General features: G+C 48.3%; 1 protein-coding gene across 2 annotated transcripts; it reads right to left on the bottom strand.

Annotated features, from left to right (window-relative positions):
* Positions 1–124: 124 nt before the first annotated feature.
* LOC114781696 (anoctamin-5-like) lies at positions 125–14,313 on the bottom strand. 2 transcript variants are annotated; one of them, XM_028968048.1, is made up of 21 exons: positions 14,138–14,313; positions 11,298–11,342; positions 9,796–9,857; positions 8,586–8,690; positions 7,049–7,117; positions 6,656–6,940; positions 6,450–6,569; positions 6,250–6,365; positions 5,285–5,419; positions 5,098–5,203; positions 4,258–4,318; positions 4,031–4,182; positions 3,877–3,951; positions 3,560–3,788; positions 3,288–3,466; positions 3,107–3,204; positions 2,894–3,024; positions 2,234–2,439; positions 1,937–2,139; positions 1,745–1,850; positions 125–1,602 (listed from the first exon to the last, which is right to left on the bottom strand). In XM_028968048.1, exons 1-21 carry the CDS (start codon positions 14,208–14,210, stop codon positions 1,369–1,371), a joined length of 2,790 nt encoding a protein of 929 aa, XP_028823881.1. In that variant the 5' UTR covers positions 14,211–14,313; the 3' UTR covers positions 125–1,368. The 2 variants fall into 2 exon arrangements, with proteins under 2 accessions (XP_028823881.1, XP_028823882.1); XM_028968049.1 differs by lacking the exon at positions 11,298–11,342 and having other exon boundaries at positions 14,138–14,312.
* Positions 14,314–14,537: the final 224 nt, after the last annotated feature.

Here is a 14,537-nt window from a genome sequence, read left to right as displayed (position 1 = left end):
GTATTAGTTATAGAGGTCGGATGGCACTGTTCAGGCAGACTTTTTCATTTAAAAATGGAAACATTTTAGACATTTACGCAGTTTTATATAAAATGTTTAAGACATTTCTGAACATTTCTTTATAATTCATATGGTTTTATTTGGCACCTTCGTCCTCCACCAGCATGGTCATAAACAGCAGATTTAGATAAAGACCTGAAGAAATCATGCAATTCAAGCATATATAATCATAGTAATAAAAGACATGAAGTCAGCTGACAGAACAGAGCAGCAGATACACAATCCAGCAAGAAAAGAACAAAAAAAAAAAAGGCATCTTTAAGGTATGGGGACAACCTCAATGTGCAAATGGTTTTTAAAAAATCATCTTAAAGACAAGTTTCAGGGACAGTGATTTAATCACATTAAATAAAATCGAAATATTTAAACAATACAATGAAAAATAAAAAAAAAACACTAATCAACTTATTAAAACCCAACAAATAAAAACCCGAACACATCCTCCGCTCGACCTATTCGACTCCTACCTTAAACACTTCCAAATAGCAAACATTTCTGTATTTTCCCCAATGGAGTGTTTCTAGTTATGATTTGATAAATCGGGGCTCCGCCCACTGGTTAACAGTAGCGACGCCCTGTCGGGGTACAGATGGTCAGAAGATCAACCCGTTACTAGAACACGAGGAATCAGAAAATAAATGGATTCTGATTCTAGACAGAGAGGAACAGGCAGTGCATTATGGGAAATGTAGTCAAATCCAGAGGAAGGCAGGGATTGTGGGCATTTGTTTGACCCTTTGAACTGCGTATAAATCACATGATATTCCTGATTGAGCAGAGATATGATACTGAAGGCCATTTCTGGTGAAACTGGCGTTGATGCGGTCGTCTCAAGACAGTCCAACAGAATCCAGCGCAGACGATGTGGAGTAGGAGCACGTGAGATGGCTGTAAAGGAGAGAACCAGAGCAGGAGAGTCGTCCCCGTTCAGGGTGGACAAGTCCAGTGTGTCCACCTCCCAGTCACCCTGATTAGTGCTCCTGGCTGAGCACCAGGATCTCAGGTACGTGGCACGAGAACTTCAACGTCCTCAGCATCTTGGTTCTATATTCTGTGTCGGTTTTGTCCCAACAGTCGTGAGTACGGAGTGTGTGTGTGTGTGTGTGTGTCCACACCACTGAAGTCACTAATCTGAAAGTTATGCATTGGACTCATTTTCAGGTACAATTATAATAATTTAAAAAGCTCTTAAAAACATGTAAAAATGATTGGACAGATTGAAAACCAGAAAATTGGATAATTTGACACCAATTTCAACATGTGTCTAGCGGTGTGGACTTGTATGGATATGTGGGTGTGTGTGCGGGTCTACAGACACTCGGACAGTATGTGGTGTTTGTCGGGACTCTCAGATGGCAGCAGGGACGCCGTCTCGGTGCTGAAGCAGAGGCTCTGGCTCAGCTGCAGCTTCAGCCTCTCCACCTCGTAGTTGTGCAGGTACTCCTGGATCAGGTACCGCTCGCGTTTGACCCGGGCCTTCACCTCCGACGGCACGTCTGGGATCAGCCAGGCCACGAAGAACTTCACCACGAACACCACGTGCTGCAGGGAGACAGGAGACGGCGGAATTATGAATGTCCCCACAAACACATGGCTTTTCTGAGGACATTTTGTCGTCGCTCCCCTAGTAACAAAGAAATAAAGTTAACGTTCTCCTTCTTTTTACCGTTTCTGCCCAGCTTACCTCCATGATGATAATGAAGGCCAGTTTAGCTGCCAGGATGTGCCAGAACTGCATGGTGTGTGAATACTGGCGATCATGACCAGGCGGGTAACGGTAGTCCCGATACCTGAGATGCGCAATCGAGGAATGACGTTAAAAATAAGACACACACACGGAGACAGGACACACCCGGAGACAGACAGACCGACCGACCTGCAGGTGGTGATGAGCGTCTGATTGAACCAGGTCGGGTTCTCCGACTCGTCGGGCCTGTTGGGGGCGGGAATCTGGGAGATCTCGTACACACTCAGGCTGTTGTTGATGTAGCCTCTCATGGTGGCCTCTGACCCCGGGTGGTAGGCATACAGGTACACCAGGCGTGGAATCATGTCCGAGGTGAACGCCATGATGAAGGCCTGCAGAAGGTGTGGGGTGGGACCAGGCCGAGAGAACGTCCAAATAAATCAACACATTCGCATTTATTAGTGTAAGAACCGGACTGAGACTGACGTTGGTGACGACAGACAGGATGGCCACCACGTTCAGGATCTCCTGCCAGGCACCGATGTTGCGCGCTTTGGCGGCGACGGTGCGACGGTACTGGGTGGTGAACTTCCAGGCGTCCACACGCACTTCCAGAATGTTGTTAAAGAGAGCCAGCAGCGGGGCCAGAGGAAACGAGGCAACGAAGAGCGTGATGAAGCCAAACTGGATCACTGGAACCAACATGGAAAATGTGAGGTTAATTGTGATGAATTCATTTGCACTTTGCATTTCAAACTATCGTCACAGCTCAACTTCCTAGAAGACCAATTACACTGATGCACACATCAGAGCTTGAAGCAAGCAAATTTCATTCCCAAAGACACTTTATGTTCAAATTTTTCTTATTATTATTTACAGACAATACCGTTCTGGAAATGCACTTAAAGTACTTCATTACTTTATTAAACCAGGGATATTAATTAAAAGAGCTTGAGTTTACAATATGCATGTCCATGTCCAATTTCATTCTGTCTCCCACTAAAACCCTTTTAAATAAAAAAATAAAGTGATTAATTGAGATTATTTACAAAGCCTCTAATTAATTAAATGATTTTTTTTTAAGTCGAGTCCCACTCCTAATAAAAATCTAAAATGTAAAGCCGCTGTAAAGTTCCCACCACTCACCCATCTCCAGGTACTCATGGAAAAGACCAAACTGGCTGAAGCTGAGGAGGTCGTGGTCCTGCTCCCAGCGGCTGTAGACTTTTTCCGGATGCTTCCGAGCCTTCCTGCTGCCCCACCAGTTCCGTACGAGCCTGGCAACATTGAATGGCAGGATTTATTCATGCCGCCTGGTCTCCTGCGGACTCTCCGCTCGCTACACCTAGCAGAACCTACGGCAGCAGAGCCTCCTGGACGTTCCCCACCAGCTGCTTCCCCGCCATGACGATGACCAGCTGGGTGGACAGTTCGATCAGACAGCCGCCCGGGTCACACTGAGCAGGACCGTAACCAGAGAGTCATTTCATTCAGGTTAATATACTACCCCACTCGAAGTCTCATTCTGAGGACCACTGACCTCTTCATTCCTCAGCCCACTCCACCTGCCAAACATGTAGCGGTAGTCGCCGGGGTGGCCTACAAACTTGCCCTTGAAGAAGGCCACGTAGAAGCAGGAGGAGTAGAAGTTGACGAACTGGAACATGAACATCTTCATGGTCAGCTTGTTCTCGTACTCCAGGTGGGTCTTTGGTATCTCTGGTGAGGAAAGTCGTTAGAAGGCTCAGACATCTCCTCGATAGCACAATGCTCCCAGGATTCCTAAAGCAGACGCAGCATGGTGCTCCTCACCCATGTCCGTTATCCAGATGGCCACGTGCTCGTACAGGAAGTTGAGGACCAGGATGAGGATGAAGTTGATGCAGGACGCGGTGACGGAGGTGGCCAGCTGGGGCGTGATGAGCGAGCCCACCAGCTGGATGTGGTTGGTGGGGCTGTCCTTCATGATGCTGGCGAACGCTGCGTACACGGCCAGCCGGTACGCGATCACGCCCATGATGCAGGCCAGGATCAGGCAGATCTGCAGGAGACGGCGCCCAGGCTGTCAGGCACGTCAGAGCTGGGTGGACAGTCAGAAGGTACCGGAGGGAAGTGGTGGAAACGCTCACCCAGAACAGCACCGTGGCTCCAGAGAGGCAGAACCGGGCGCACTTGCTGGGCAGGGGCAGGAACGGCTCCATTTCCTAGAGAAGAACCAGTCGTGTGCGTCACTGCTCCTACTGCTTCTCCACCAAACAGACTTCCCCGGCGGGGCCGGATTACCTGGGTGATGCGGTTGAGCCGGCGGTTGGTGCACTTCAGCTCGAACTCTGGCCGGATCTGCAGCTGCTGCTGCTCCTCCTCAAAGTCCACCAAATCCCACTCGTACTCCAGCCGAGCCTGGCGCCGCTTCCAGAACTCCAGGAAGAGCGTCACTGCGGGAACGCGTCCCGTTCAACTCCAGACTCACTTTAAACCAACGGTTCCGACGTGAACGGGACCAAACTCACCCCAGATACCCATGAAGATGGCAAAGAACACGGTGGCTTCATTATCAAACAGATGCGACTGCTGAAGTAGAAAAAGGAGAAATCCCTTTCAGAAGGTGAAGTGAAGTGCACACAGTGAAATTTGTCCTCTGCATTTAACCCATCACCCTGAGTGAGCAGTGGGCGGCCATGACAGGCGCCCGGGGAGCAGTGTGTGGGGACGGTGCTTTGCTCAGTGGCACCTCAGTGGCACCATGGCGGATCGGGATTCGAACCGGCAACCTTCTGATTATCTTCAATCTTCTTCAATCATCAGCAGGTAATTAACAGAATGCAGATTTAGAATTGGAGTCATGCACCTCACGACACTGTATTGATTAGTTTCCCGTTTGTGGATTAAGCCTTTAATACAGGAAAGTGACGCAAGATCAATTTGTAACCAATACTTTACTGGCTTGATGAGAACCTTTAATGCAGGTTTCCCGTTCGTAGATTAAGCCTCGTGCTAAACCAGAAGAGAAGGAACTTCTCCATTAAAAAAGGCCTGAAGTCCAGGACTAGCAGGACTCTAGACTAACTTTTTCTCTTGGGTGCAAAAGCACAAAAGTTAACCGTTAACAACGCACTTTTACAAGGCCTATGATTAGCCCTTCACGATATACGATTGGTTTGAATTTTGACCCGATATGTGTTTGTTGCCCTCCGTTTTTTATTAGGTTGCATGTGGCCTCCAGAGCCCCAACTAGGCTGGACCTACGTCCACCTCCTCGTCCACGCCCCGACCTACGTTCACCTCCTCATATGTAAAAATATGCAGATCAGCTCCACCGCTGTACTGCAGCTCAGAAGATGGCTTCTCACCCAGGAGGACAGGCAGGTGGAGTTCAGCTTCCAGTAGCTGCATTTCTTATCACACAGAGGACACATGACGATGATGCCCCCGATCTTGGAATCACAGATCTCCTTACTGCAGAGAAGCAGGGGGATCAAGAGAACATTCTTAGGAATTAGGAATAAACGATATTTGAATCCAGGAAGTCACATTCACCTGGAGACGTTGTCTTCGTAGCTAAGGACCCCGTACAGGAAGCAGATGACGCCCATCACAGCAGCGAAGAACAGCATCTCTGTATAGAAGCCCAACCAGGCAAAGTAGATTCCGATCTTCTCACCGTAGTACTTCCTGTCACCAAAAAACTTCTTGGACATCACCATGGAAACAGGCTAACTGTCTAGACTTCGAGGAGACACAGATCCTCCCAAGTCCTACAAGATGCTCACCACTTTCACCACAGACCTCAGCGTGATGAAGAACAGGATCTTCATCATGAATTAGAATACGTTTCAACAGCAGTTACAACAGGTGTGATGGTAAACGTGCATGTTTGGACACAATCACACACACACAAAACACACACGACACTATACACTAACGTATACAGTACAGGCCAAAAGTTTGGACACCTTCTCATTCAACGTGTTTTCTTTATCTTCATGAACATTTATGTTGGTAGATTCTCACTGAAGGCACCAAAACTATGAATGAACACATGTGGAGTTCTGTACTTAACAAAAAGTGGAGACCTGACCTCCACAGTCACCGGACCTGAACCCAGTCCAGATGGTTTGGGGTGAGCTGGACCAACAAGTGCTGAACACCTCTGGGAACTCCTTCAAGACTGTTGGAGAAGCATTTCAGGTGACGACCTCTTGAAGCTCATCGAGAGAATGCCAAGAGTGTGCAAAGCAGGAACCAGAGCAAAGAAACTAGAATATAAAACATGTTTTCACTTATTTCACCTTTTTTTGTTAAGTACAGAACTCCACATGTGTTCATTCATAGTTTTGATGCCTTCAGTGAGAATCTACCAACGTAAATGGTCACGAAGATAAAGAAGACACGTTGAATGAGAAGATGTGTCCAAACTGAACTGTATGTGCGTGAATACATGTATATATGTGTATAGGTGTGTGTGTGTGTATATGGGTGTGCGTGTACAGGTGTGAGCTGACCGTATGAGGTTGAGCGGCTGCTCCTTGTAGAAGGTGAGGAATCGAGCCCAGTGTTTATAGAGGAGGTGACGTTCGTTCTCACACCGCGACTCCCGCGCCTTCTTCCAGTAACGACACTGCAGGACAAGACAGAGGAGAACACAGTCCAACCTGGCAACACACCACAGACTGGTTCAGCCACATCAGACCATGACACTCACATCATGGAGAGGGAAGGCGGAAGTGTAGGTGCCGTTGCTGAGCAACCGTTTAATGCCAGTCTTGTCCCTTTCCTGGCAGTCATCCGTGTAGTAGGGACAACGTGTAAGGATGTAGTAAACCTGTAGTGGACAGGTGATCACCTGGTGCACATCTAGTCTGGAGCAGACTGTGGTAATATTTGATATTATCTGAGTGAACGACTCACAATCCTGTTGCGGGTGGACGGGGGGAAGAACGTCTCCTTGTCATGGATGAGGAAGAAGTCCATCTTGGCCTTGTCGAAGGGCGAGGTGAAGTAGTCCGGTTCTGGTCGCATGATTCGCTCAGGGAGGCGAAAGGGGAGTGTGACCCAGCTCAGAGGGTCCTGCCGTGCCTTGGGGATGTCGCTGGCCTTGAAGGGCACTTTGACCTTCAGGACATCAGCGTAGGTGGCCAGAACGTCCCAGGGAGCATGGACCTTCAGAAAGTAGGTCTTCCCATCATCAGAGTTCTGCAGAAAAAGAGTGGAGATGTTGAAATTAGGTCTTGAAGTGTTGTTGTGTGATTCCTAATTGTGGCCCCTAGGGGGCACTAGGACACAGCAGTGAAGCCTCCTTACCGATTTATCCTCCAGCTCCAGCTCCAGGCCCACTTTCTCCAGACTGGCTTCAAACGCCTTCCTCCTCTCCTGCCAATAATAACACTCATACTCTGAAACAGACATCTGTAGCGAACATAGAGCCACTTATTCACTCATATCTACATCCCAGACCATCTACTGAGGTCTCCACAGAACCAACACTGACCCAAACCAGGACATCACGCTTCATAATCTCTCTACATCCCAGACCATCTACTGAGGTCTCCACAGAACCAACACTGACCCAAACCAGGACAACATGCTTCATAATCTCTCTACATCCCAGACCATCTACTGAGGTCTCCACAGAACCAACACTGACCCAAACCAGGACAACATGCTTCATAATCTCTCTACATCCCAGACCATCTACTGAGGTCTCCACAGAACCAACACTGACCCAAACCAGGACATCACGCTTCATAATCTCTCTACATCCCAGACCATCTACTGAGGTCTCCACAGAACCAACACTGACCCAAACCAGGACAACATGCTTCAGAATCTCTCTACATCCCAGACCATCTACTGAGGTCTCCACAGAACCAACACTGACCCAAACCAGGACATCACGCTTCATAATCTCTCTACATCCCAGACCATCTACTGAGGTCTCCACAGAACCAACACTGACCCAAACCAGGACAACATGCTTCAGAATCTCTCTACATCCCAGACCATCTACTGAGGTCTCCACAGAACCAACACTGACCCAAACCAGGACAACATGCTTCATAATCTCTCTACATCCCAGACCATCTACTGAGGTCTCCACAGAACCAACACTGACCCAAACCAGGACAACATGCTTCAGAATCTCTCTACATCCCAGACCATCTACTGAGGTCTCCACAGAACCAACACTGACCCAAACCAGGACAACATGCTTCAGAATCTCTCTACATCCCAGACCATCTACTGAGGTCTCCACAGAACCAACACTGACCCAAACCAGGACAACATGCTTCAGAATCTCTCTACATCCCAGAACATCTACTGAGGTCTCCACAGAACCAACACTGACCCAAACCAGGACATCACACTTCATAATCTCTCTACATCCCAGACCATCTACTGAGGTCTCCACAGAACCAACACTGACCCAAACCAGGACATCACGCTTCATAATCTCTCTACATCCCAGACCATCTACTGATGTCTCCACAGAACCAACGGAAGGTCACTCAGCATGCTGGACCACTGAACTACAGCGCTGGTCAACAGGCTACTATCTTCTGATGCAGTGGTCCAGAAAAGCAAGAAGAGACTGACCATGTAAAAAAAATACAAATATGATCTTTCCCTCAGAAAACGGAAGGTGGACTCTCCTGGAAATCTCCACCCATCTGAGCCACTTGACCCACTTCCACTTCTGTAAACCACTTCTCCATCTGGCCTCCCTCAGAGCCTCCTCTGTGGAGCAGCAGTCTCAGCAACTTCGTCCACACGTTTATTCTGGCTGATCTGACAGCCCCATCGCAGACACATCGGAGAAGAGTGGAGGTCCGAGCCGTACCTGCTTCTTGTCGCCATCTTTGTCATCGACGTAAGAAAGGACGAAGTCGATCCTCCGCGCGCCGTCCCTGAAGTAGACGGAGTCTCTATTCAGCTCCTTACCGCCCTGCAGACAGACAGACTTCTATTAAGCATGATGTTCTTGCTGAGAAGGTTTTCGGTCGGGATAACAGGTGATGCTTCTTGCGTTTCTTCTCGCCTTCAGACACATTAAAATATGCAGGTGATGCAGCTTCTGTATGAAGGTGCAGGTGATAAGGAGATCAATAGGAACAGTTCAAAAGTACAGAACTGTGGAGGAGTCAGAAGGAACTCAAGAGGATCTGGAGTCAATAAAAACCAAATCCTGGATACAGAAGACTCACCTGCCTGGTGGCAAAAGTAGTGTCAAGGGAGACGACAAGAGCAGGAAGAGTCATGGAGAAGCAGGATTCAGAGCAGCAGAAAAGCATTCATCACTAAAACCGCCAATCATCCCAGACACGCCCACTTTCAAAAACAACAACTTTCATTTCATTTCTGAAATCCGCACAACCACAGGAAGCCAATCATAACTACACTGAGAGGGACGGACACACACACACACACACACACACCTCGTCCAGATCACCTTACACCACAATCATAAAACTCTCCATAATACAGCAGATTATACAGCAGTATGTCTGATAGAAACCAGAAGATGACCAAGCTGCTGCTGCAGCAACAGGAGCTCTGTGTGGGTCACGGGGTCAGAAGAAGCAGGATTAGTGTGTGAGAGGGATCGTCATTGTGAAACGTGTCCTCGGTATTTAACCGTCGCCCTTGGTGACAGGCGCCCGGGGACCTTCATCAAGGCCATACAGCAGCCAGATTCCAGACCAGAAGCTCCCGTCTCCAACCCGGCCAGCAGGAGCGTTTCATTCACTGAGAAACCTTCATTATTCAAGCCTGGCCTGTAAAGTAGTGCATTCTGGGTAATCACCAAATAAAACACTCCTCTCAACATAAACCAGTGTGTAAGGAAAGGAATGTTCTGTGTGTGTGTGTGTGTGTGTGTGTGTGTGAGAGAGAGAGGAGATTTTAGAGGAACATTCCTCGTAAATGAACTGCTTTTTTGGCTTTTTACACAGATAAGGTTTGTGTGTGTATGTGAACTAGACTGGGGGCAGGAGGTGGTATGTTCTGTCTGTGTGTGTGTGTGTGTGTGTGTGTGTATACATGTCTCCTACCTCACTGTGACCCGGCTGCCATCTCTCTCGGTCTGAGGTGGAGTTCAGGCCGTTGTTGTCCTCTGAGGATCAGGGAGAAAAGATCAGACATCAGCGCACAACTTCTACATGAATAATTCAGACACGCCTGTCGGTGTTCAATATCAGGATGTTCTGTTACTTCTTCTCAAATTCAACAAATTCAAACGTTCACACACTGAAACGGAGCATAAAGGGGCTGAGATGGGGCAGAAAACACACACACACACGGATTCCTGTGGTTCACTCCTCTTCCGAGCCAGTAATATGAGCGTGTGTGCGTGTGTGTGTGTGTGTGTGTGAGCATCATGGCGGCCTGGTGGAACCTCTCGTTAGAACCCGGTGCCGCAGGATGATGCAGCAGCAGCTTTCGCTCGTCCTGACGTCCAGATGCTCTGTTTCTATCTTAAAATGTGTTTCCTGCTCGTATCTCAACTGTGGCCGACGCCCATTTCTAATAACACACCAACTACCATCCGGTGATAAGAGACACTCGCACGCACACGCACACACACACTCACACAAACACACTCACACAAACACACTCACACGGCCAAATATATAAAAATATCATTTTAATTAATGAATCAGCAACAAGGTTACGACTGTTTACAGAATAAAGTTCGAACTCCAGGGATGAATATTCTATATTATCACAGAAGAAAGGTGTGAATGCAGTGTGCAAGCGTGATATCGCGTGTGCGCGCACACACACACACACACACACCACACACACACACACACACACACACACACACACACACACACACAGACACACACAAATGATGAAAAACAATAACCCCAGCAACAGCGTATTAAAGCTAGTAAAGCCCGAACACCACTACGACCATAGCGCTCTAATGAAGCACCACACACACACACACGCACACACACACACACAGGTTAAAAACAAAACGTTAAATGGAGGAAAGTGTGTAATCTCGGTAATGAGCACAAAACTAATTATTGTGTTTTGAATGGAGAAAACCATCCAGGTATCATGTTCCTCAAAGACGCCTCCTCAACTCTAATCAGCTGGTGTGAAGTGGAAGTGATGAAGTGTGTGTGTGTGTGTGTGTGTGTGTGTGTGTGTGTGTGCGTGTGTGTGTTTCAGTGCATCTTTAATAAGAAGCCCTACTGATTAAAAACTGAGAACAAGATCATGATGCTGCAGCTGGTGTGTATCACACCACCACTGACCCAATGATACGTACGTGTGTGTGAGTGTGTTTATTTGCCAAATCACACAAAATTATGACGCAATGAACAGAAAATGTGTTGCTGATGCAACTGAAAATTATCAGGCACTCAAACAGTGTATGTACGTGTGGGAAAGAGACACTTACAGACCCAGCATGTTGGAAAAGAGAGCGAGAAACCGAGATGAGGAGGAAACCCAACACAAAGCAGACAGAGCAGAGCGACACCGACACACAGGAACATGGAGCAGGAGAACCAACAACAGGGCGTGGTTCTGTCCGTACCTGTGATGGTGCTCATCCTGAAGCCTGTGAGCACAGCTGAGCAGTCTTCAACAGAGAAACACACACAGGCGGAGCGTTAGGAACACACACAGTGACCAAACACACACTGTTAAGAGGCGGGACCACGCCCTCCAGAACCAAACAAGACCAGAATTAATAGTCCAGAACAGAAACAGGAAGCAAATCAGTAGACAGGGTTCCTGGCTGACCACACCCACACAAACATGGACTTTTACTGAATTCAGTTCAGTTCGACCAAACATTGCATCATGTGACCCTGAGCCCACTGTGATGTGGGGGAGAGTCGGACTCAGAACCTGAGGGTTCCTCAGTCCAACCTCCACCCTTCAGAGACACGCCCGCTATTAGAACCACGGCCATTCAGCCATGAAGTCGGAGCAACTGCTGTGTTTCTTTAAGGGAAATCTGCAGAGTCCGGTGAAGAAGACCGGGGGGGAGGAGCTGGGTCCGGTAAAGAAGACGGGGGGGAGGAGCTGGGTCCGGTGAAGAAGACCGGGGGGGAGGAGCTGGGTCCGGTAAAGAAGACGGGGGGGAGGAGCTGGGTCCGGTGAAGAAGACCGGGGGGGAGGGGGTTTGCGGGCCCGGTAAAGAAGACGGGGGGGAGGAGCTGGGTCCGGTAAAGAAGACCGGGGTGGGGGTGGGGGGGCAGCATTGTGAGCCAGGGTGACCTCGTATACAAGTATTAATTTTGGATATGATGTAAAATCGCAGTCCAGGATTTCCCTTCTTCAGGGTAGAAGGACGTTTTTACTCGTCCTGTCCTGACAAAGACACTGTTAACACAGTAAATCTGGGTTCCTCGTTACTTGGCCAGACCCCCCATCTGCTCAACTTTCAAATTTAATCACCAGGTCCTGTTGCCATGGCTACACCCCATCCCCCTTCCCCAGACGCCCGTAAGATAAACACGACTTCCCCCTTCTACGGTCCGACCGCGCGATCCGTCAGGGAGGTCACCACCCGCTAAACTGAGACCAGCCGCACACCCGACAAATTCCCATACAGATGGACTCCATGTGAGGAAGAGTGATAAGGGTCGCGGCGAGGGACGATATGTCACCAGCGCCTCACGCCACATCCGCCTCTTCATTACTCCCAATTAGCAGCCAGTCCCAGTGACAGCAGGACAATGGCGCTTCACATTCTCCTGACGATGGGAAGTGTGGGTCTGAGTCCATTTTTCTTTCAGTTAATAAATTCTGCGCTAAACCAAGAACCGAACCCATGAGTTATAAGGGCGTCTTTCACCGAAACCAATTAAACTAATATTTAAAAAGCAAATAAGGGCACCATCGCTTTTCGTTTATCATACAAGCTCTTGCTGGTGGGAGGGGCCTGAATGCTGATGTGGAAGAAGGGGCGGGGCTTCAGAGAGGAGACGTTTTTATGGGTATATTAAGGTTGTGTGTTCAGCCTAGAAGTCTTTATAAAAGAACGACAGCTACATGGTTCCTATCTGCACAACTCTACATATTAAGAAGAACACATATGCGCCCTTTCCAGAGTTATTAAAATACGGAGGTTTTGCCCACGCCGCAATGAAAAACTGACATAAAGCCATCACACTCTTATTGTGGAATTGTGAATAGAGTGATTACTGTAAAATGATTATTTGGTGAGATGCACTGAGGTGCAGACATGAAGATTCACGAGCAAAGAGAACCAACAGACTCATCGGCAAAAATCCCAGATACAGCCGATAATTTACCGTCGAGAAATCGCTCCGGCACGTTATTACTGAAAGTGCTTTTACTGAAGGTCCATCGATCATCTTCCACCATTCGACCTGCTCAGCATCAGAAACGTGCCTGCATCTCAGACGGAGCCGAAATAACCGACAGGCCACGTCCAGCTGGACATGCCGCTATACTTTCATCATAAATCACTGTGGTATCTTAATAACACGCTTACTTTTCTGATGTTTGTTTGTGCTATAAAAACACACTGCATAAATTATAGACCAACAAAGGAAGTGTCACCACGTTTTATTGCTACACGGGCCTATGTAATCCCCCCTAACCATTACTACATCGCATATATTACCCACAATACAACGCGGGGCTGCGGACACGATACAACTGCAGAATTCGACGCCTTGTGCAGCTACAGAAATCATATGAATAATCGTGGGTCTTCAGCGGAACTGCTCTCTCAAACACTCCATTGTCTGGACTTTGAATGCGATTTGAATGTTTCCATCAGCAAAGAAGAGCAAAAGCTGCAGAGTGAAGACGATTTGAAAGACAAATCTGCTGGTGTCGGGGGATCAATACCAACATTTACAGGCTGAAACCGAGTCCATGGGGAGATCAATTAAAACTCCTGCTGGTAGAAACATCACGCCTGGAATGGGTGGCAGTGGAAGTAGGAGACGGGGGACATCGTTAAAAACCCCAGAAAGTCCTCCACACAGACCTCCGTGGATCCAGGAGGTGTGGACATTCAGCGTAACATGAAACATGCCTTTTTCATAGCGGTATTGTGTGTGTGTGTGACGTCATGTCCAGAGCGGTCAACAGTGACGTCATCGGCGGGCACAGAAACTTTGGAGCTGGAAACAATATATATATATATACACACACGGCTGACTTAAACTAGCCTAAACTGGCTCAAATTAAGCTAAAGTAGTATAAACCGGCTCAAGTTAAGCTAAACTAGTGTAAACTAGCTCAAGTTAAGCTAACCTAGTCGAAAATGAAGGTAAACTAGTGGAGATGAGGCGGTACATGAACCTCCTCCCCGCCGCCTGGCTGCTTTTTCTATGAATGTGGATGAAGCGGAGCGCCACGTTTCCAGCGCGGCGCCGAGTAAAAACTCACCGCCGACCTGCGACCCCCGCCGGTTCATCTCGATCAGCGTCGCGTCCCTCGTCTTCCCCGCAACTCGCTTCATTTCTGGCGAGCGGCGCGGATCCAGCCGCTACACCTTCATCCCGCCATCCACACGGCCAGGATGGTGGCTGTTAAAGGGGACGGATCACGAGGAGGAGGACATTTCAGTCGGCAGAGGAGGAAAACGCGCGCACACGCACACACACTGAGACACACACATATACATACATACACACACACAGACACACACATATACATACATACACACACACACACACACATACACACACACACACACACAGAGACACACACATATACATACATACACACACACAGACACACACATATACATACATACACACACACACACAGAGACACACACACACAC

The sequence above is a fragment of the Denticeps clupeoides genome, unplaced genomic scaffold, assembly GCF_900700375.1.
Source record: "Denticeps clupeoides unplaced genomic scaffold, fDenClu1.1, whole genome shotgun sequence".
NCBI lineage: Eukaryota > Metazoa > Chordata > Actinopteri > Clupeiformes > Denticipitidae > Denticeps > Denticeps clupeoides.
The sequence above is the reverse complement of the archived record's forward strand: the minus strand, read 5'-3'. Positions and strand labels throughout refer to the sequence as shown.